Source organism: Natator depressus, chromosome 7 (assembly GCF_965152275.1).
Source record: "Natator depressus isolate rNatDep1 chromosome 7, rNatDep2.hap1, whole genome shotgun sequence".
Classification (NCBI taxonomy): domain Eukaryota; kingdom Metazoa; phylum Chordata; order Testudines; family Cheloniidae; genus Natator; species Natator depressus.
Window position 1 is genome coordinate 87,588,446 of NC_134240.1, and position 23,406 is coordinate 87,611,851.

The 23,406-nt window shown below is 36.5% G+C and overlaps 1 protein-coding gene across 1 annotated transcript in view; it reads left to right on the forward strand.

Moving 5' to 3' along the window:
• The window catches only part of PCDH15 (protocadherin related 15), a 1,310,198-nt gene that overhangs the window by 1,276,531 nt on the left and 10,261 nt on the right, over positions 1-23,406 (forward strand). Inside the window, exons 32-35 of the mRNA XM_074958998.1 lie at positions 992-1,210; positions 7,843-7,953; positions 20,488-20,509; positions 22,168-22,206. Coding sequence (XP_074815099.1) covers positions 992-1,210; positions 7,843-7,953; positions 20,488-20,509; positions 22,168-22,206 — 391 coding nt within the window. The remainder of the gene's footprint in view (positions 1-991; positions 1,211-7,842; positions 7,954-20,487; positions 20,510-22,167; positions 22,207-23,406) is intronic.

Consider the following 23,406-nt stretch of genomic DNA (forward strand, 5'->3'; position numbering starts at 1 on the left):
CTCATAGGTCATGTTTTCTTGACCTTTAATCATTTTTGTTCCTCTTCTTTGGACTTTCTCCAATTTGTCCACATCTTTCCTGAAATGTGGTGCCCAGAACTGGACATAATACTCCAGTTGAGGCCGAATCAGCGTGGAGTAGAGCGGAAGAATTACCTCTTGTGTCTTGCTTACAATACTCCTGCTAATACATCCCAGAATGATGTTTGCTTTTTTTGCAACAGCATTACACTGTTAACTCATATTTAGCTTGTGATCCACTATGACCCCCAGATCCCTTTCAACAGTACTCCTTCCTAGGCAGTCATTTTGATTATATCTGCTTCTGGCCACCTGCGTTCATTAATACGAAGAATGTCTGTGTTATAATTTTCCATTTCTTTGATGATTTGGGCTGACTTTCTGATGGTAACATAGTCCTCACATTCCAAAAGCCCACCCAAAGTTTGGAACGAGCCTGGAACAGTCAGTTCTTCAGGGCAATAGTGTCCTTTCATAGCTGTTTTTCGCTGATATCCATCATGCTGTCTATTTGAGGGCTATTTACTGATCCAAGGATCTGTATTTGGCATTTTATTTGTTCTACTGTTTCCATAACAAAAGTATTGTATGGGATTAAGTCAACTTCATGCCCAACCAGGAGAACCAGAAGACTGATTCTATTTTTTTTTTTATGGCCTGATCTCTGCCCTTCAATCTGTCATGTTTGTTTAACCCTAACGCCCATTGAAGTAGCTCTTGGGGTCATGGAGACATACAGGTGACCCCCAACACATCAAGGTATCAGTCTCTAGGGGAGATTAATATTAAAAACATCAATGATAATACTGAAAAAGGGATTCTGAAAGAATTGTAAGATTCATAAGTACATAAAGATGAGGTATATACTATAGCAGTATATATAGAACATATAGTTATTAACTCAGTGGACTAGCAGTCGGAAGAGAATTAACTAGGGCTGCTGTAATAGTTTTGTTTTGTAATATTGAAGGTTCTTGGATGGAAAACTGCTGGATATCAATAAAGAATTTCAGCCATACCTTGGGCAAGGAGGACGTATTCTGGAAATCCGCACCCCAGATGTGGTGGCCAATGTTAAGAAGCAGGCACAAGCTGTAGGCTACACAGAAGGGGCATTGCTTGCTTTGGCTGTCATAATCATCCTTTGCTGTATGCCTGCTATTTTAATAGTCATGGTCAGCTACAGACAGTAAGTACTCCAAATTTCTTTGTCATTGAAAATTCTTTCTTATATTCTATACACTTACTACAAGGGGAACTACAGTTGGTAGCCCTGAACACTGGTCTGCTTTGAAAGCTGTCCCACCAATCTACAGTCTGGTTATTTTTAATGTCCTCCTCCTCCTCATGTCTTTATTTATATATGTATTTTTTCTATTTATTATATATAAATGATGGAGTAATTATTTCAGATTATAGATGAAGTGAAACCAAAATCCCGAATCCAAATATCTAACATGTGAACACGGATTGCAGTCTGAATTTCATATCTAGATTTCTCTTTATCATGCTTCAGCCAGAACTCTGGGTCCGTATATGCACAAACTGTTGGTAGCTCAGTATATGAATTGAGATTCAACTTTTATATTGCAGGGAAAATTAGATGACCCAAAATTTTCTTGTGGCTCTAAAATATGAGGCAATTATTATTTTTGATTTTTTCAGACCTGTGAACTACTTGGTTCCAGCTGGGACTGAAGTTCAAGCATCAAAACATACTGTAGAAAGGTTGCTCTTGTTGTATTCTAGCTCTTTTTGAATAGGCAGAAATCTCATGAGAACCTATTTGCTTTAGATTTCTTGTTACATTTAATAGTTGCAAGAATTTTAAACAGTTTGGCTAACAAATGGTTAAACATCTCAACTTTTGGGTCTTCATCTGACCCAACAGTTTGAGGTTCTCTCATTAATACATCTACTCAGTTGGAAATTGAGACCAGATATAACATTTCCTTTTTCCTTTCAATAAAAAAAATTAAAAGTATCCATATACAATCTCTGAGCATCCTTCCAATTATTTAAAATTACAAAAACAAAGTGCAATTCAGTCAGCTCACACCTTCCACCAGACAGTAGTTGATAATCAAATACTAACACCCCCATACATCAACCTATACCTCAATCCCTCTCCCTCTCTTCAAAGGCCAGGTAAAGCAAATGGGCCCTGCAGCATGCCCTATTACGCAGCAAATCTCAGCTACTTAGAACCAAGTGTGGGAGGGCTTTCCAGAGCTCTGAAGTTCTTACAGAGGATGTCCCGCTATCAGATCTCTGTCTGTTATATTGGGGCGATTAAGTACCAGTGCCTTTGCGACTGCAACTTGAGCCAGTGTATCACTGGGTGAAAGAATATACAGAAACCAATGCACGTGTATTATAATAGATCACTGGAATATGAATATTATTGCAGGTCTACAATATGGTGTAATTTACCAGGTGAGATTTTAGGCTTACCAGTTGTGCTGTTCCTTCCTACATGGTAACTGGAATAGAACACAGTACTGTTTGTCAATGCCCTGTCATAAGCAACTGCAACGACAGTGACATACATTGAGTTGTACTTATGATCGGGCTAAATTTAGCTGTATCTTTGTCTGTATCCATTATATATTGTATGTGGATACCACTTTGGGCTCCAGATGATAAAATCAACGGCAATCTTATGCTTTACAAGTGTAAGTTGAGTAACAATTCTCTTTAAACTTGTAGTCCTTTTAATTTGCTGAGTTAGAATATTTCCTAGAGATAGGAATGATCAACATTCTGGTGGTTTGTGTTATAAATCAAATTTACTTAATCTTTTAAGGAGACATCACTGCATGAAAGAACAGTAGTATGCCTGAAGGCATGCTTAATAGTCACATAAGAAGAGTAACTGCATTTTATAGCTATTTTTAAATGGCTGATATTTGTTTGCATAACATTTATATCTGAATGTTACCAGGTTTTTTTAGAGAATAAATCCTCCAAAAGGAGTCTGAAAGGCCATCGGTTTAATCAGCTCCTGCACTAGCCAGGGGCTCTACCTGGGGAGGATAACCCTAAAATACCTCAGGCAATCCAGACTGGAGCCCTTCTTTCAGGATTGAATGGGGAGTATGTGCTGAATAAACACATCTTCCAGGTTTCCTATCCACACTCCTCTCCCCAAGCAGTGTTTAACCATTCCCTTTCCAGGCAAAATATACCATTGAGAGCCCTGCACCTCAGAATATGGTTCCAGAAAATATATCCCTGTGTTGGATCATGTTTCTTGAGTCATACTGTGTTTAAAATTTTCATGCAGTAAATTTTTATTGAACAAAGATTCAAACTCTCATTAGTTTGCAATGTGGTTTTTATGTGATTTCTTTCCAGGAAGGAAAAGCAAATTGCAAAATTCCCCTTGACATCTATATGAACAGAATCAGGTCCCAAATACATCAGGCTGTTTTAAGTAATCTATTTAGCTGCCGTCTATCTAAAATCACAATTTTGTTGTCTACAGGTATCATGTACAGTTGGACTTTATATCAAACCACCACAAATAAATTATTAGTATTATGAAAAATAAATCAATAAAATTCATTTAGACTGAAGACAATACAAATGATTTCCATCTTAATATAAACCTTATACTCTATTGAATTGTTTAGAAAACAAGTTTATTGTTGTCTTACTCCTTAGCTCCCCTTTTCCAAAGCTGCTTTAACATAATCTCCCGATCAACAATTCTGGCAAACAAGCTGCTCAATTTTGCCATTTAGTGCAAAGATTATAGAAGAATAAATGTAACTGTCACAGTCAGTGCACATATAATGGAAACATTAAGACTTGCTTGATATTAGAACTCTTTTGTGTGTAGTAGGTAGCTTTTCAATACTTTCCAGCTCAATGATCAGCTAACATCCAAAGAATTAATTTTACTTATTACATCTTTTAAAAAATAAAGGTTAAACTAAATGAGTTTTACATTGCTTACTTTTAATGTGAAATTATCACTGTTAAAGCACAGCTCACTGACTGCATGTATTGCTTATAAATAATGTAATACATTATCATTATTTTCTTTTGAGTGATGCTTTGAAATTCACTGTCTAGGACAAACCAAAAAGCCAATTATGAAAACTATAGTATGAATTAATCACAGCAAGGGTGGCATATTCCACATAGAAGCCAAAATGTAATTGTGCTTTACTATGAAGGACTGTTTCTTTAATATTTGCCATGTTAAAATGAGGAGGCAATTATAAAACTTACATCATCTTTAATATTCCACTTTTAAAAATCCTAATTCATACTTCGATATCCACATCTTTAATCAATGTTTTTTTCAGATTCTGTGTAGCCCATAACTGATTTGTCCCCCAGTAATTCATGTTTATGGATGATAATTTTATAACCGTCTCACAATCACAAAAGGAACTAAATGATTTTCAGTTACTTAAACATAATGGTTCTTAAATATGTCATGAATTTTGCAATTTAATATGTAAAATTATTGTCACTCTTAGTTTATTATTAATATAAGGTTCACTGTTTCAGATAATTGTTGTTGTAAATGGAACACTTCTAACATACCTTTTTTCCCCCTCTCTCTCTCTCTCGCATGACAACAGATTTAAAGAGTAAGTATTTACTTTTAGATTTGCTTCTTACACCTTGTTTAAGAATAATGATTGCTGATCAATATCTGCTTTTTATCATTGTACAAGAACAAAGGCCATTTGAAATTTAAGAGAAGTAAATGTATTGCCAGTGAAAGGAAATGCTTCATATAGTCAAACTGTAGAATGCATTGCTACCTGAGATCTTTTTGTGGCTGGATTTAAAAAGAAACTTGTACATTTTATGACCATTTAATAAAACATTCAGTTATGTGCTAAGAGAAGGCAATCACATTTCATGCTGTTTGCCTGCAGAGAGAAGAAAGGATTTTTTCCCCATTGTACAGCATTATATAATTAACTAGGTACATTTTATGCATAGGTTTAAAGATGGAATGCCATCTTATAAAAGATCAGGTGTTCGCCAGTGTCATAGACAAGATAGCAGGTTTGGTAAATCAGTGATATGCTCTGAGTGTCTGCTTCACTAAAGCACATGGAGGGGGTCTGAGGCCTATGCTGAAGGTGAAATAATGCTTCCACAACAACAATCTCTCTTTTTCTCTGTGAAGAATTTTCTGTTGGGGCTGTGTGGGGCATGGAGGCATGACAACATCCCCTATTTAAGTCATGACTCTAGTGAAGGTTAATTCTGGTGAGAATCAATTCCATGAGTGCTCCTAAGAAGTCACAGTATGTTTACGCCAGCTGTCCCTTCTACTCCAGGAGCCAAATTGCCAGGAAGGGGAAGCCAGTAAGATGGTGCCTGCCTCTGTTCATATAAGGGGTCCTTTTCCTTTTGATCCTGAAAATTATGATACCAGAGGGACTTACTCTTGCCAGCTCACAGGCTGCCATCCCTCCCCGTTGATGGGATGCTTCAAAAAACTTAGAATTAAATGTTCTCTTAACTTTTGCACAGGCTCTGCCAAGCTAGGGAATCCAAGTAATAGGGTTAAGCGCTAAAATACCTTGTATATGACCCATACATACTAAATAAATAATAGCTTGATATTAAAAATAGTTTATATTAAACTGAAAACACCCCCACATATCTGTCTATATATGTGTATACTCCAATAAGCTTGATTTTTTTTCTATGTTAATTGAACCACTTACTTTTTACATCATTTATTTTATTACCTTAATTTGAATTTGGAAATGTGGACAGATATGCTGAAGAAAACACTATAAAATGTGAAGGCTTTGCTTATGTAACCCACACACTTCCTGGGTGTGGTATTCTATCCCATCTAGTGGCATTGAGACCACTTAGAGAGAGATTAATGAGTCTGCTCTAGAGCCTTGGCTAAGGGCCATATGGCTTTTAGTTCAAGCAGGAAAGGCTCATGCATTTAGCTCCAGAGCTCCCAGGTTCAATTCTGCGCACCAACAACTGGGGTCTGTCGGTGGTACACTTATATAGAGCACAGTATAGAGCAGGAGGATCCTGTCCTTTGTGCTGTTTACATTTCTGTCTCGTTGTGTAATTTTGTAATCGTTGGGTGATTGTTCTTTACCAAGATTTTGAAGTGCTATAGCCTTAAAATAGGATTATAGTACAGAATCCATGGGTTCCGTGGCTGTGTGTGGCCTTTTAATGTTTATGAGATGTCATTAGCAGATATTGACTTTTGTTGAAGTGAACATCATGATTTATTGACCCAGGAGATAAATGTTCGTTGAAACATGAAGTCAGTAGGCCAAATTCATCCCTGGAGTAACTCAATTCAATTAAATACAATTACATCCGGGCTAATTTAGCCCAATATCAGTAATGGTTTTATACTATGAATAGTGGATATCCCAGAAATACCTGTTTATGAATGTCATTATTTTAAACTAGCATTCTAAAGGAAAAATGAAGGTAACTGTTCAGAAGAAATAATTATTGGATACTGCCAGAGCAGTTCAGGGTCTGAGAATTTCAGACTTCAGTATTGTTAATTTGGGGGGTAAGAGCTTGGTAACTCTAGTTACCATCCAAATCTTTTCAGCCAAATATGAGAGGATTTTTTTAAATGTAACAATGCTGAATACAGATATATAGATAGATATGAAACAATACAATTTTCTAATGAACCAGTTTTACTTCCCTATTTTTAAATTATTTTAGAACTCCAGTAAATGACATCTTAGCTCCAGGCACTACCATAATCTAAATGTGAAGAATATTAATCATGATTTCTTTTGAAAATCAAGGTAGAGTCTGTTGTACTCTATTCTGAATTAAATTTCTCTCAATCCTGTTACCAGTTACATGGTAATTATTTGTTCTTTCTGACTCTTACCAATGAACTAGAGGGCTTGAATTTATGGTCTACATGTTGACTAGAGCTGGCCAAAAAAAGGAAGTCCCTTCCTGTGAAAAATTTCATGGGTTTTTTTCCTAAAAAATGCAAATATTTTTGCAGAAAGAGATTTCCTGAAACATTTGGTTTCAGGACATCCAAAATGGAATTTTCAAGCTTGTCAGCTGCCGACCTAAAAGACTCCTGTCAATTTAATTTTCTGCCTTGGTTCTCTGCCTCCCTGGAGCTCAGCCTCCTTGCCTCACCTCCAACCCAGAGCCAGGGTTCTCAGTCTCTTGTTACTTTTACTTTCTGCCTGCAGAGCAGGTTCCAGGCGGCCATCATTTCAATTTTCCTGATAGACAATCAAAATTTTTGAACAAAACTGAAATTTTCATGCAGAAAATTTTGATTTTACAAAAAGGGCATTTGGAAAAATCATTCAAATGGGAAATCGTGGACCAGCTCTTATGCTGATAAAGGTGTTACAAGTCATAAAAATTAAACTTTGAGGAAGACTTTACAAATGTTTAAATTTAAATGTGACATTAATAAATGTCAATAAATGAAGGACTTTGCCAAAGCAGCCAGTTCACCACATACCACCTGATGAAAACCAGTATTGTTAAAGCTTAATTGTCCTCTTACTCAATTAAATGTAATTGCTAATGAATGTCTTATTATTTCATGATGATCAGGTGGTTTGGCAATTATATAAAAGTGGATGGTTGTATTTAGATACATTTTGGAGCTCTGGAAATCCATAATGAAAGAGCAAGCGATAGAGTGATACAAAGCTGAAACAAATTGCTCACATGATTACCTTTCTTTGAATACAAAACAAGTAATGTTTGAGGAACTACCATCTGACTACATGTCAGCCCATGTAAACTATAGAATATTTCTAACACACATTTTTTCCCTCCCTGCACAACTTACCAAAGGCGGCAAGCTGAATGTGCAAAGACAGCAAGAATCCAGATGGCCTTACCAGCTGGCAAACCATCAAGTAGCGCTGCCAATAATCTCTATGAAGAACTCGGTGACAGCACCATGTAAGTATTCATTGTGATTCATCACTAATATTGTTAGTGAACCAAGGCATAGGTCACGTTTCTGAAATGTCTTTTATTACAACATAATTGAATAGATTTTTCTTGATGAGGGTATGTTCCACAAATGACTTGAGCTTCTTAAAAATCAAGAAAATAAATAAGAGGGCTGGAGACTCAGCTGTGCTGCAGTGGCACAAAAGGGACAGAGTAGTCAGCTGGGATCTCTCCTTGTACGGGGAATCTCCAGGGGAAGTAGTATAAAGTGTAAAGCTGCTCATTAGGCATTGCTAGAGCATGCTGCACTTCAGTGTTTTTGGGCCAGCACAACAACCCATAGGTGCTATAGCAAGTTAAAATAGTCCTGAGGCTGCTCTAATTTGCATCAAGGTTAGGGGGCTTGAAAGGTGGCAGAAAGCCTTTACTTCTCAGAGGTACTGAATGCAGCTCTGGCACACCTGAGAACTTGGCCCAAAATGTTATTTCTTCCAAGCTGCCTGCTGAATATACTTTTAAAACTCAATCAGAAAACCCATTTGACAGACTTCTCAGTATGAAATATTCCATTGGCTAAAGTTTTTTCTTTGTAAATCTGAAGTAATTTAAATGTTGAAATTAAACACAATGGGGCAATAAAATAGATTGTAAAAAATAGTAGTTAAAGGAAAGCATCTTTTTGCCATTATATGTTGGTAACATATTTGTAGCTGGAATGTGTCTTGGGTCTTCTTTTCTAACAGGATGATATGACCAAAGTCATTGTTCTATTAAGACAATAAATTACTAAGAAAGGGTGAACTGTACTCATGCACTGATGTAACTTAATTGTAGTCAAGGGACTCCAAGCAGAAATCAACACAGTATGAAACAGATCATAATAGCACAGTACAGGGAAATATTTACACATACAATATTTTTGCTTATACGCTAATGTCAGAAAATATTTATTACTTTTGTATTATTTTAAAAGAATAACATTAAGATGACAACACTAAAAGAATAGACTTCATAAAGTATTTGGGAGCGGGGGTGCTGGCGCTATCTAGTGTTGGCTGATTTTTGTTCTATTTTGAAGTCACTTTTTCCCCCTTGATCAGAGAGTTCATATATATATATATATTTGAGTTTATAAAAATATTACTATAGCAGGGTGAAGAGTATCATTGCTTTAGTATGTTTTAAATTTTGATTATTTAAAGACAGTGTCTGATTTCCAGGTGTTTTGGGTTGAATTTCTCTTTATGAATAGAGAACCTTTACATTACTCATTGAAGCAGGAATAGCTTCTCTTCCAAAATTAACCACTGAGTTTTTTCCCCCTTGGCATTTTATGCCTGTGAATTGTTACTGTTTGGGTAGCTGGAAGAAAGAAGTATGTTTCACAGAAATACAACACACATAGAATTTAAAAGGTTATTGTATGTGAATTCTAGGTCTTGATCTAGGTGGGACTACTCACATCTTTATAATTACACCCATGCTGACGTACTTTGCTGGATCAAGACCCTGGTTCCTTAAAGCCTAACCCAATTCCTGTGAAAGTAAAAGGATGACTGCAATTCACTTTACTAGAAGTTGGATTGGACTGGTTACAAATGGGCATTGGAAGCTTTATGAGTCTGAATTCTCCAATCTAATTGATGTGCTTTCAGCCAGGCTATGACCAAGCTTTGTGTTTGTGGACAAAATTTGCACCTGCAAAGTTTTGCATATGTAATATGAGTTGCAGATGCAAATCTGAATACTTGCATCTCTGATTTAGAGACACACTTACTCAGATTTGTCACAACACTTCAACTAAAAGTATACATTTAGCAAATACTGATTTTTCCCTGTAAAAGGGACACCATCTATGGACTATATATAAATAACCCATTGTAAAAATGACAAGTAAATATTTCCACAAAATTGAGATATTGATCAAGGAATCTCTAGCAGAAGATAGAGATATGGAAAAATAATGTAAATCAATGCACTTAATAATTTTAAAGAGAGAATGTTTTTCAATAACATTTAAATAAAAGTTTATCAAAAATCTGTGAAGTTTAACTGAATCCAATATTTGGTCCAAAGGCAACAATCTACCTCAGAAAATCAATCTTCAGGGAAAAAAAATTATAGTAGAATATTGTAAACTCATTTTCAATTTGCAGGTGAATTGCAGTACTACATTTGCAAAAAGAAAAGGAGTACTTGTGGCACCTTAGAGACTAACCAATTTATTTGAGCATAAGCTTTCGTGAGTTACAGCTCACTTCATCGCATGCATAAAAGTGGAAAATGCCATCCGATGAAGTGAGTTGTAACTCACGAAAGCTTATGCTCAAATAAATTGGTTAGTCTCTAAGGTGCCACAAGTCCTCCTTTTCTTTTTGCGAATACAGACTAACACGGCTGCTACTCTGAATACTACATTTAAATTGCTATAGTATATTATAATCTCATGCATAACTTTATTTTTTCTTATCAACTATTTCTCGAATCTCCAACAATTTTCTTAACCAAATAATGGAAATTTAAGAAAATTGAAAAACTTACTTGTCTTTATTTTTCATGCCTTTCCATAATTGTCCTTTGTCAAACATTTTCTTTCTGTAGTGCTGCCTTACGTCTTATTTTCTTAATTTGTTTTGGGTTTTTTTTTGGAAAGTTAAGTGGAACTAAAAACTTTTTTTTGTTTTAAATCCATCTTATGTCTCATGACTTCCATTCTTTCTCCATCTTTGGATACATAGGCATCAGTAAGTAAACTTACTTCACCATGCATAATGTTTGTAGCCAATAGAAACAGTAGTTGATTCTTCTATGGTTAGTTTATATTAAAACTGTAATTAATTGCCATTGAGTATCAGCCTTTATTTTACAATGGTGTACTACATGGAAGACATTTACTTTTAAGTGGAAAGATTTGTGTATCTCCTTTCATTTTCCTTAACCCTTTTGAACCAAGTAGCGATTAAATACAGAACTTTAATTGCTGAACTTGAATAGTATTATTTCTAAGGGCCTCTAGTCTCAGCACCTACTCTCTTTGGTGATTGGTGCTCTCCAGATGCCTAAAACAGATTGATAGGTAAGCAGGTTTCTCAAGCTTGCATTCAGTCAGAACCTTTTCATCCTTTACCTATAATTTCTTTTTAGGCAGCCATCACTGCTCTAGTTTGCAGAAATATGACTTCAAACCAATCTGATGCAGTTCCTTGTTGGAACAAAGAGACAAAAGAATGTTCTACAAATATTAAGGTTTCATCATAAAATCACTCTTTAGTGTTTTCATATAAAATAGTCTAGCAATCAAGCAGCTTTTCAAATAATCCATTCTCATGCATATCAAGAGTATATCAGTTTGTATGTACTTTGTATTTGGAAGCAAAGTGGATCTTCATTTAACTTCAGGAATCATTGATTTTTCCAGTCTCTACATTTGAAAATCCATGTGATCACTAAGGTGGCTGAGGAAGCTTGTCCAATATGTGTCAAGGCATATTGTTTAAAAATAAGTTAATGATGTAAAATAACATATCAAATTCCCATGATCAAATACTCATTAAGTACTCGCAAAAAGAAAAGGAGTACTTGTGGCACCTTAGAGACTAACAAATTTATTTGAGCATAAGCTTTCGTGAGCTACAGCTCACTTCATCAGATGCTGTAGTTCACGAAAGCTTATGCTCATAAATTTGTTAGTCTCTAAGGTGCCACAAGTACTCCTTTTCTTTTTGTGAATACAGACTAACACGGCTGCTACTCTGAAACCTATCATTAAGTACTGACACTATTGGGAATGTAGACTTACTCTGTCTAAGCGGTAGTTTCTGAGATGTTTACCAGTGTTCTTCCGTGCACTGGGGAGAGTATCCTCTCTGCTGTAGCCCTTTTTAAGGGTGCCACATACTCCCCACTGTTTGTCAGCCCCATTTAATGCCCCAGGTCCTTTTGGAAAAGTGTGCTCCCCAGTGTGCGTGATGGGAATAGTCCTTATACCCCATGAAATTATTCCTATCTGCCATTCCTGCATGTATACAGATAGATTGAGAGAGTATAGATTTTCCGTGTATATCAGCTGCCAGACAAATCAAGAAACAAAGTAATTCTATTATAACCTTCCCTTATTTCCTAAATGTATATATATTTTGAGCTTTTATGCCCATATATTTAAAGGTCTTCTTTATTTGTGTGGCTTCTTATTTTACTCTCATTCAGTACTGTTTAAATGTCTTTTCCTCTGTTCTTGAGTGATTTCTCACCTTGGAATGTTTAACCATGCCACAGTAAATTTCCCTTAGCCTAATTTTCATGAAATTTCTTGAGTTTGGGGGGCGGGAGCAGGGGGAGAAAGACATTCCAGAATATAGAACTATTTAACTAAGCACTCTTAGAACCGTGTCCTGCCATTTGCACTAAACATTGTACAATACTGGGGCTTGTCTAGACAAATACTTAGTGTGCTTCGAGCTGGGGTCTGAAGCTACAGCACACTGGCAAGTTGTGCACTAATTTTCTGTGCAGACTCTACAATCACATGCTAGAAGGTTGGGTTGTTTTTTTTAAATTATTCTTTTTGATTAAAAACACCTGACCCAGTTTTTCTTAAAGTTAAAAAATAAATCAACTTTGGGTAGCAACCAAGCCTGGAAAATTTCAACTGGAAAGCTGAAAATATTAGACATTTATGAGTTACTGAAAACGGAGAATAGAAAGGAACTCATAGGCAACTTTAGTTTATCATGTAGTTGTCATTACTACTCTAGCTGTACTATAGCTGTAATTGATATACATATAGAACTATAATGTGGTAGATTTAGAATAATTTAGCTATCATATCCCATTACACATGCGTATTCTGAACATGTCATTTGTGTTCTAGAAAAACTATTTTAGAAACAGATATTTTTTTAATTAGGACTATTTTTTGTATGACTTCACCTGTAAAGGTACATCCATTAGTTTCAGTTGGTTCATCTATACGAGACATACAGGGAAACATAAAAGCTCTACTAAAGTTACAATTGTAAAATTCAATATGTCATAATTTCCAGGTCTAAAAGACAGTGCTGGGTCTTATTGGTGGAAAATGGGGAATCATCCCTTTACAGGGATTAAGCTCCATTTCTAACCAAATCCAAAGTTGACAGAAACTTGTCACTAGCCCAGGAAAATTTTTGTAAGTTCCAGGCCTCAGGCAGCTGTAATTTGGAAGAGGCCAGGTGAAGGATGCTTGAAACAGTTTGACAATTTTTTTAAGAGTTTGGAATATTAGAAGTAGTCCAAGCGACATTATATTTTCCCATGTTAGGTTGAATAAATGTGTAGTAAAACTGTTACTAACAAACTATGTGGAAAAATGTGTCAAGTCTTTGTTTAGATCACTGTATCAGGGGAAATAATAATTGAAAAGGAAAGTGTCATTGTTTCCAAGGATAGAAAGGCGATGTGGTTAAGGTTAGAACTCATTTATGTAGGTCAAAGCTTGTTTTCTTTCTCTTTTCTTCATATCCTTTTCCTCTGGAGAAGATGTAAAAGTAAATGTCTTGCCTCAGTAGACTTTTGTAAATATTTATTTTGAATAACAATATGTTAGAAGTAATGCTATGGCATTCATTTACATCATAAATTCATTTTTTTCTCATGAAAATTTATGTACATGCATGTTTCCTTACATGTGATTATCTTCTTTTCTTTCAAGTCTTTTTCTTCTCTACCATTTCCAACAAAGCAGGGGAAAAAAGTCAGTCTTAGAAGAAGGAGACCGTCAAAGAGTAATAAGCAGCTTTGCTTCACGTGCTATTGAGGCTCACAAGCAGTCTAATATCAATGGATCGTTGAACAATAATCTCCCCAAATCTGCAAGTAACATTACATTTTTATCTGATGAGAACCCACTAACAACTCAGAACCCTTTGTATATAGAAGGTGTTGTTCAAGGTTCACCCAGCTCTTCATTGCTACGGAAGAGGAAAGATGTTTTAGACAGTCTTTCACCTAGAAGATTAGCCTTGAAAGATGCTCTTTTGGGGTGCCCTTTGGGAGGCATTCACCGTGCATGGACATTACCAATTCGTATTACTAGGAAACATGTGTCTGATGCTCTAAGTAGGCCAATTATCATGGATCCAGTTCAGTGGCAACAGGAAAGACTCAAAGCAGAGAAGGAAAGAACTGACAGTCAGCACAGCAGGGTTGATATTAGCAGTCCAATATTTAAAAAAATTATTGGCACTAAGTTAACTGTAAAAGAGAAGGCAAGACAGTTTGAGCAACAGGCTTTACAGGAAATGAAACAAGTGAAATCCTATGATATGAAATGTTCACATTCACCAACACACAGCAACTGCTACGAAGAAGGAGAAAATACTCTAGAGTTGTCTCCTGAATGTCTGCTTGCTTCTCCATGCCATCGCTCTCCTCCTTTCTCCTCTTTGACACCTTCTACTGAAGTAGTTGAATTTCAATCACTTGCAGTTCCTTCAGTAATCATCACTCATCATGACTGTCCTGAAGAACTTTCTCCTCCACCAACTCACAAACCACCAACTCCTTCTTTTAGGATAAAGAGCCCAGTTCACCAGAGTTTTCTGGCTGCTCAAACCAAAGTGGAAGTAACAGAAAGCATTCCAGATCCACCCAAAACTCCCCCTCCTCCACCACCCCTGCTGCCACCTCCTCCTCCAACTCCTCCTCCATTGCCACCACAACCTCCATCTCTTCCTACCATTTCTCTAGCCCTCTCCTCCTCATCTAGTCTAAGTACCCAGCACCCTTCCCCTGTAAAGCATACTAAGTCCCCTGCCAAACAGCTACCAGTGTCATCACAGGCCACAGCACCTGAGCCACCACCTCACAGGGAGTTGAAAGGGATTCTCAAAAATATTCACAACTTAGCAGATATTGAAAAATCTGTGGCTAACATGTACAGTCAAATAGACAAAAACCACATTCTACCCAAGCACATATCCAAGCTTAAACCAATTGCAGCATCCGAACTGCCAACTACAGAAACTGTTGCTGAACACAGCCAGCAGAATGGCAACTTGAGCTGTATAGTTGAGGAACTTGAAAAGCGATTCCCATCCCAGTCCACTGCATTATAAATTACAGTTGAATTTTTTCTGGTGTATATTTTGCATGACATGGCTATCATAGTACATGTTACCTGCCTCATATGTTCCATAGCTAAAGTACTTCAACACTGATGAAAGAATTCAGACTTTTTTCGTCTTTGCTGTATATTGCTATTTGTTTGTTCCTGATGCTAAACCTCCAGTCCATTTTCTTTGCCTGATCACTCCTAACTTTGTAATGTATAATATTTTTAAAGGTAGTTCTGTCCACTCTGCATTTTACTGTTTTATTATGCTGATTTATTTTCTTTGTATGCTTGCAAAAGATTCATGAGGAAAAGTGTCCCTTTAAAACCAATGAACTATAGCAGATATATGTTGACACTCCTTTATTCTAAACACTCTACATTGTTTTGTCACAAGGGTACTCTAATGTTGTAGGTTATGTCAATAAGCAAGGCAATTATGCTGAAATACTGAAGGCATCTCTTGCTTTACCCATAAAGTGTACATCATGGGAGAACTCTTACTTTTACTGGAAAACGTTGGATGTCACAGAAATGCAAATGATGCTAGAAAACAAACTCTGCAATAACAAGACAAAGTTGTTACAACAATGTATCATGTCATTCTATAAGAGATTGTATAGCATTCTCCTCTGGTGACATGCTTTCATCTCACTGTTGTCCTTGTAGGTTTGATCATGGTTTTTCTGTTTATTTGTCAGTCAACCTTATTGTCCTCCTTTTTGTTATCTACATTATGCCTCCCATTGCTTCCTTTATTCTGAAACTTCATATTGTGGGTCTTCACTTTTATAAACCATTTAATGTAAAAAGTGCTTGTGAATTTTGCTTGTTCATATTAATTAGGTATCTCTTTAATCATATTTTGTGCTAACTTGCTAAATATTGGTAGTTATTTCCACCAATAACATTTTTGCGAAGCTTTGAATGTAATAATCATTCTGATCAGTGTCATAAAGAAAAGGTTTCATAAGTGTCTGTAAAAGATGTATATAGTATGGGTAGCATTAATTTAAATTAAACCCACACTTAAATATTTCGGTTATATTAAATTAGCTTGTCCTTTGAAACAAATAGTAAGTAAAAGGAGGTTTGGCATAAAAAAATGAATGTAAGTTTAGCTCGGTGCTCAGTTTTATTTTTCCTCTTTTGCCAAAATCCTAGATAATCATGTTAAAACTGACACTTTTAATAGAGTTAAATGCAGTAGGGTGAGGAGCTGGTACGTAAAGGAAGCTGCAATAAAAACTTAAAACCTGTCCATGAGAAAATGTTATCTGTTCTAAGCAGAAAGGTAATTATAAGGGTACTTAGCTAACTGCCTTGAAATAGCCAGCTTTTCCATGGTATGTGGTTTTCTTTTCTTTTCACTACAGATGGGACAAGTATGGATGTTTCAATCAGAAATTGCTGAAGATAGTTTCTCTTCTTTGTCCCAGAGCCAAACTCTGTGAACCTCATCACATAAATTCAGCTGATATATTCTAAATACTCTATGCCTAATATAGTCTCCTCGCATAGTGGGTGAGATTTTAGCTCCAATGCATGTAATGAATAGCAATAATAGCCAAATATGTAGGGAACATGATAATCGATCAATTTTTTGCTGTAACATAAGTTTAATATTTTATAGGACTCAAGCGTTTTTAATAATTGCATATAGTGCTAAATTCTCAGTGAGTAGTACAACTGCAGCACCAGCAGCAAGTTTCCACTCACAGGAAATCAGACAATAAGTCTGTAAGGCTTAAATCTAAACTAGACGTATACCAGTAATTCAGGATATGTCGCTGGAATAATCCACAACCCTAGGGTGGCCACTGACATATCTCCAGCATATCAGACATTCCAGTCCTACTAGGAATGGCAGGGGAACACCCCTACCTGTGTGGCCCTGCCCTGACAGTGTGTGCAAGGTCACACCAGCAGGGTGGAGCGGTGTGCTCTTCTGAATTGTATCTACTGTGCATGATCCTGGATGAAACCACATCTGGCTTTCCATCAGGACCGGACAGGACAAACCAAAGAAAAGCAGGACTGTCCAGATAAAACTGGATTAGTGGCCTGCCTGTACAACATTACAATGCTTTGCATTTGGTCAGATGTGTACGCCGTACTGCAGTAGTGTACCAAGTAGATTTTATAAGCCCTGATTTAGCAAAGACTTATTCAAGTGCTTAACTTTATACACTGAACAGTACAAGTGAAGTCAATGGAACTAGTCGCAGTGCACAAGGTTAAGCCCACATGTGAGTCTTGGCAGGATCAGGGCTATAATTCACTTCTGTGACATAGATTGTATAGCTAGATATGGCCTGATTTGCAGAAGTCACCCATACATCCCACAGAAGTCAATGGGAGCTACAGCTGCTCAGCATTTTTAAAAGTCTGGCTAATAGTGAATTTCTTCAAAGTTTATTCAACTATAACGTTGTGTGACCTTCCTTCATCTGAACGGTCACCTAACACACAGTAGCCTCCTTCTTTTAGTTCAATCAGGTCAGGCTCAAAAGAATCTGTAGGGAAAATGATACCACATTAACTAGTGCTTCACCCACACGTTGCACTTCCTTTGTCATTATGGAGAACTAATCCTTAATACTAATAAAAGTTTTAATGTTTGGCGTTTTTTTAATTTGTTTTCATTTTCATTAGAGTTAATATCCATGGGCAGCCTTGGTTGGCCAGCCAAGGTTTTTGGTACTAGCTGGCAATATACTCCAGTGACTTTGTTACAGTGCCAAAACTGTGCAATGATAAAGTGGCAATCTGGAGCAGTAGGAAGTACAAGTTCCTCTCTGTCCCCTCTCTTCCTTTTGCCTGTGTTTTCTTATTAGATTATAAAGTCTTTGGGGACAGGGACTATATCTTACAGTGTGTTTTTATAGCACTTAGTACAAGGGAGGCCCTGTCTGAGTTGAGGCCTCTGTATGCTACTGTAATATACATAGTAATAAATTACTGAAAAGTATCCAAAACAACTTTCAAAGACCTTGAAAATCAAGGTTGTTATTGTTAGTCCCATTAACTTAATTGTCATGCTCCCTGAATTGGTTCTTTAGAATCGACTGTAGACTGGACATGTGGCCTGTATTTGCTATTTTTTGGACCAGCTTGACTGTCTTTAGGATCAATTGAACAAGTGACTTGATTACATAAGTGACTAGCACTTCCTTCACCACCAGATAAAAGAGGGTCCACAGTTCATCCAATACTCAAAGCTGGTTTCTGGCTTCATCATTCCCTTAACTCTCACCATTCTAAATTTCATTTTTTCGTACTTAAAACAAAATCTTAAAACACAATCAGAGTTGTTTTTTTTTTTTTAATTTTCAGGTTTTAAGGTAGTTAAATAATAATCAACAGTATGCAATTGGTAGGCGATACCAACTGTCTTGCCACTGGCCATTTGGAGAAAAAAGTGGCTATTTATTATATGTTTAGAAAAATTCTCTCTTGCTAGCTTTGAACTGAGTGAAACTTTTTATCTCAAAAGACAAAAAGTAGATAAAACAATTCTAATTTGTATTTACAATGTTTTGCTGTTGATCTTTCTTTTGCTTTTAATACAAGAATAAATATAAAATATCTTAAAGTAAAACATTCAGAAGGATTAAAGTGGTTAGATAACTGCTGGGAAAGACAATTCAAAAATCCTTCAAATTACATTAGCAATATAGAGCAGTGGAAGGTGTGCCATTTGTGCAAATAACTTCATTTTCATAGTAATCCTTAACTATAAGCACTAGTTATATAAAATAAGTGTTGTGTATGTTTTGGCATTAGCATACATCATCATTCATACTGTTTCCCTTGTTTTTCTTTTTTTACTAAATTGAGGGCATCTGTCAGATTGAAAGCCATGGAAAACAGATGGTACTTTTTATCCAGACATTATTACAGATCCTTCGGGGGAGATTTTTAAAATTATTTAATGGGAATGAAATGTGTAGTTTCACCTTGGACTTTCCTTTTATAATGGCAGCTTATGGTGTAGTGTGAAATACCAAGAGAAATGAAAGCTATTAGAAAGCTTTGCCTCTTTTTTGAAAGTGTCAAAGCATTAATAGTAGAGAAACAGTATGAGCACTTCTCAAAAAGCTTGATTATGCAATGTGGGTGCATTCTCAGCAAACTGGATTAAAAAAGTAAATAAGTATTAACTTACTTTCATTACTTGCCCTTTTAATCTGCAGTGTGTTGACCATGCAAGAGCAATTAAGTTTAATAGGCTTGCTTATCCTTCTTGCAACTCAAGACCTTCAGTTTCTAGAGATTGTTGTAGGCTACAAGAAAATCAAATATAGTGTTGCTCAAGTAAGTGTTGGAAAGTTAAAGATCATATTTTGGTGATAAATCTTCATTTCATTACTTTCTTATCATAGGGACAACTGCAATAATTTACCCTGATAATCAATAACGTGCTGAATTTTAATAGAAAAGCTTTACAGATAGTGTTGTTAAAAATTGAGAGTTCATTCTGTTCTTTAGTTTTCTCTCATCTGTAATTAAATGATTTTCCTAGGCTGCTATGTACTAGCTTAAGCTCAACACAATTTTGAGCATTTACCCTCTCTAGATCAAAATATCTTAAACTTTCCTTTTATAGGAACACTGAGATGTAAATGCTGTTCAATATTTTTGCCTAAACCATTTAAGGTTTGAATGAAATGAAATAACCTGGAATGAAATGTGAAAGTATAGGAATTGACAGACATAAGAGCATTTTTCCAGTATGAGTGGTTCACTGAATATGAATTAAAAACAGAAAATATTCCAATAAGATCAAAAGCACAAAGCCTGTGAAAAAATAACCATAGATAGCTGAAAGAATATAATGCCCATGTAAACACATTGAGGAAATGTTAGGATAGGTATAATTTTAATAATAATTTTATTAGTGGAAATTAACAATAGAAGCTCATGGTCACAATCTAGCAAGCCCTGCATGGGTTCAGAAAGCCCCAAAGATAAAAGCTTAGTGTCTATCAGCTGCAAGAGAGAGCAAAACCAGGAATTCTGCACCTGCTCTGTGCCACAAGAAAGATCTCTATGGCAGGACTCCACCCTCATGGTGGAAAGAAAGGAAATGGGTGGGCAAGGGATATGGCCAGAGGCACTATGCTCAGTGTGTGCTTCCTCTCCCCATCCATATCCTATTCTACCAGTGCACTGACTGTCTGACTTACTGGGACTCTGTATGCAGCTCTAAACAACAAACAGATGCAATACTCTTCCTCAGATATAGTTGTGTAAGTCCAGGCATTTATTTTGTCTCTAAAGGCACACTTATTTTGTATTCTTAGATAAATATTTCTTACCATGTTAGTAACATTTCCAAGGACATTCTTTTTCCACCTCACTTCCATGAACATAGTGAATATGAACTACATCTTTACATACTCTTAGAGATGTGTACTAATGATATGTTTTTCTTTTTCTGAATGTAGGCGAGGATATGCACAGCAAGAGGTAAGGCTACTCCAACAATATTATTAAAACAGCGTGATATATGTATAAATTCCTATTTACAGCACTTTTTCTTCAGCTGTTTAAAACGCAGAGAATTTTCTTTTCAAATATGTTTGATTGATTGAAATCTTAACAATAAATTGAAAATTTGCATTAATATAAATTAATTTTCTTAAAAGGCTGAAGATTGATGGGGAAAGCTGGGTCAAACCCATTAATGTCAGGGCCTGCAACAGCAGTGTATCCAACTCCCTATGCTCTGTACTCCCTTTGGCATCTGCAAAATTGCTACCTTGCTATGATTTGCTCCTTCTGCAGGGCTGCATTCATGTGTCTCCTCCGATGGGGTGAATATAGCAAGTAGTAGGACTTTGTTTTTTCAATAAAGGCTTTATTTTGCCAAATAAACTCACGAGTAGCACCTTACTATACAAATAATCCCACTGAATTCAGTGGGACTACTTGCCGAGTAAGATGCTACCATCATTCCTCAAGAAGAGTAGTATCTGCCCCTAAATTACAATGCAATATGTGACGTGCCTTGTAAATTACAACACTCAAAGTAAGTTATAAATAAGGCCTGTCATTTTCAGTTATTTGTTTCATTTATTTCCTGGGATTTATTTAAAAAAAAATGAAAAGGGAAAAATCAGTAATAACTGAAAATAAAGGGCAATGGGCAGGGAGGAGGGGTGCTCAGTACTCACAGTAGCTGGGGCAGCTTTCTGCAGCAGTAAAGAGGATCTCAGCTGCCAGGACCCAGCTCTCTGTGGTCTTGCTCCCACATTGCTCTGAGGAGGTAAACGGGGACACGCTGAAGGGCTGGAGTCAGGAGGAAAGTGGAAGGCTACAATCTGTGAGTACTACCCCCGCCCCAGGCATGCCTCACTTCTGACCCTGGCCCTTGTGTGTGACCCCATCTGCTTCCTCTGAAAAAAATTCCTGGATCCCAAAAACATGAAAATCAGCAAAACCTGAATACTGGTGTTTTCAAAAATCCAGCAATTTTATTTTTTTTTTGGGGGGGGGGAGGGAATATCAGTAAATACTGATAAGAAGACAGCAACCACAGAGGAAAATAAAGAGGAAGTGATGATTTTGTGATTAAAACACAGGACTGGAAATCAAGATACCTGAGCTTTCTTATTAGTTCTATCATAGACTTCCTATGTAACCATGAGAGAGCCTGTGGAAGCCATGTTGGGAGAGGAGTACCGAGTAGTAATGTATAAACCCCTGTACAAAGGCCAGAGGCCACTGCAGGAATCTCAAGATGCCCACAGATTTGCCTTCCATCTACTCTGAAGTTTTTTAACTTGCACAGTGAATTATCTGGCCTTTGGAAATATGTTTAAGATTCGCAAATAATTCAGAAAATAATTATCACATGACTGGAAATTAGATTGTACATTAGACAAAAGAAATAACAGACTGTAAATTGATTTTATTGCAATATGTACTTACATGGTGCTCTATATACAATGTAACTAAAAAAGTATTCAATGAGTATTGAAGTATTTTGGCCATTCTGAAATTGAAAATACAGATAGAACGATGTTCGGAGGTTCTCCTTCAAAACTTTCAGTTTCAACATAAATTACTTCTCTACTAACTTGCATTGTCTGATTAATCGTTCTATTTCTAATTATCTTTGTCAGCAACAGCAATTGCTGAGACCCTCTCTTCTCAGACCAGAGGTACTGTTTTTCCCCGTCTTACTATTCTGTAACTTTCAAAGCTGCCTTTACAGTATTTTCTGATCTAAATTTCTATCTTCCAGGTAAATTTTTCTTCACCATTGAAGAAAACATGTTTATTTTGTAGAAGGAAAAAAACCCTGAATTTTTTTAACCCATTTATTTAGTTTGATTAAAAATAAGATTTTCTGCCTCAGCACATTTTCCCTTGGAGCTATCCTCCCACTTCTTTCAGTCATTACTATTTACTTCAGCAACACCAACTGCAAAGTTTACTAGCTTTCTTTTCACATTAATAAACAGAATAATGTCATTGCTATCACATTTTTATCTAGTTTCTCTGGTGCCAGTCAGTTGGTCATTATTACTCCTACAGATGAGGTGAGCAAAAATAATGCCTTCCCAAAAATAATAAGAGTGTAGTGAAGGATCAGGATTATATCCTTGATGCTTTAAATTGAAATCACGTAGACACGATATTGCTTCCAGTGTAATCAGCAGAACAACTCCCATTAACTTCAGTAGGAGCAGGAGCAGGTCCTTTGGGTTAGATCCTTGGTCCTGATAAATGTGCTTTGCACTGTACTAGTAAAGTAAAGCTGCCTTAAAGCCGGCCAGTATGGCCAGCTGAAGATTCCTCTGGCATATGGGAACCACTGGTGGAGTAAAGCTAATATAGTTGACATAGGTGCTAGGTGCTTGGGGAAGGAGCGGGGATGGCATGCCATGGAATTCCAACAATCCCTGGCAATCATAGCAACTCCCAGGAGCCACTGAAAAGGAAAAAGGAATCTAGAACAGCTCTGAGGGGGGCTGGACTTTACGTGAGGCTGGACTTGCCCCCAGGATCCCTGGTGATCAGGGGAGTACAAAGGTAGCAGACAGCCACCTTCCCCCTTCTCATTCCAGTCCAAGTTCTGATGCCTTTGTTTTCAGAAAGACTGTGTTGTCTACCTTGCAAGACAATAATCTTCTCAGTAGCATCCCAAGGACTGTGAAGATTTTTAAAAGGTTCAATGGTATTTTTGTATGATCTAAACAAAATCATTCCTTCTGATCCAGTACTGCCAATAATAATTGTTAGCAAATCATGCAGACTGTATCAACAGGAGACGTGTTCTGAAGTAGAGCCTGACAAATTCTGTAAATAAAATAGTCTTCATCTTAGGCTAGGAGTGCTTCTTTAAGAGTCCTATATGG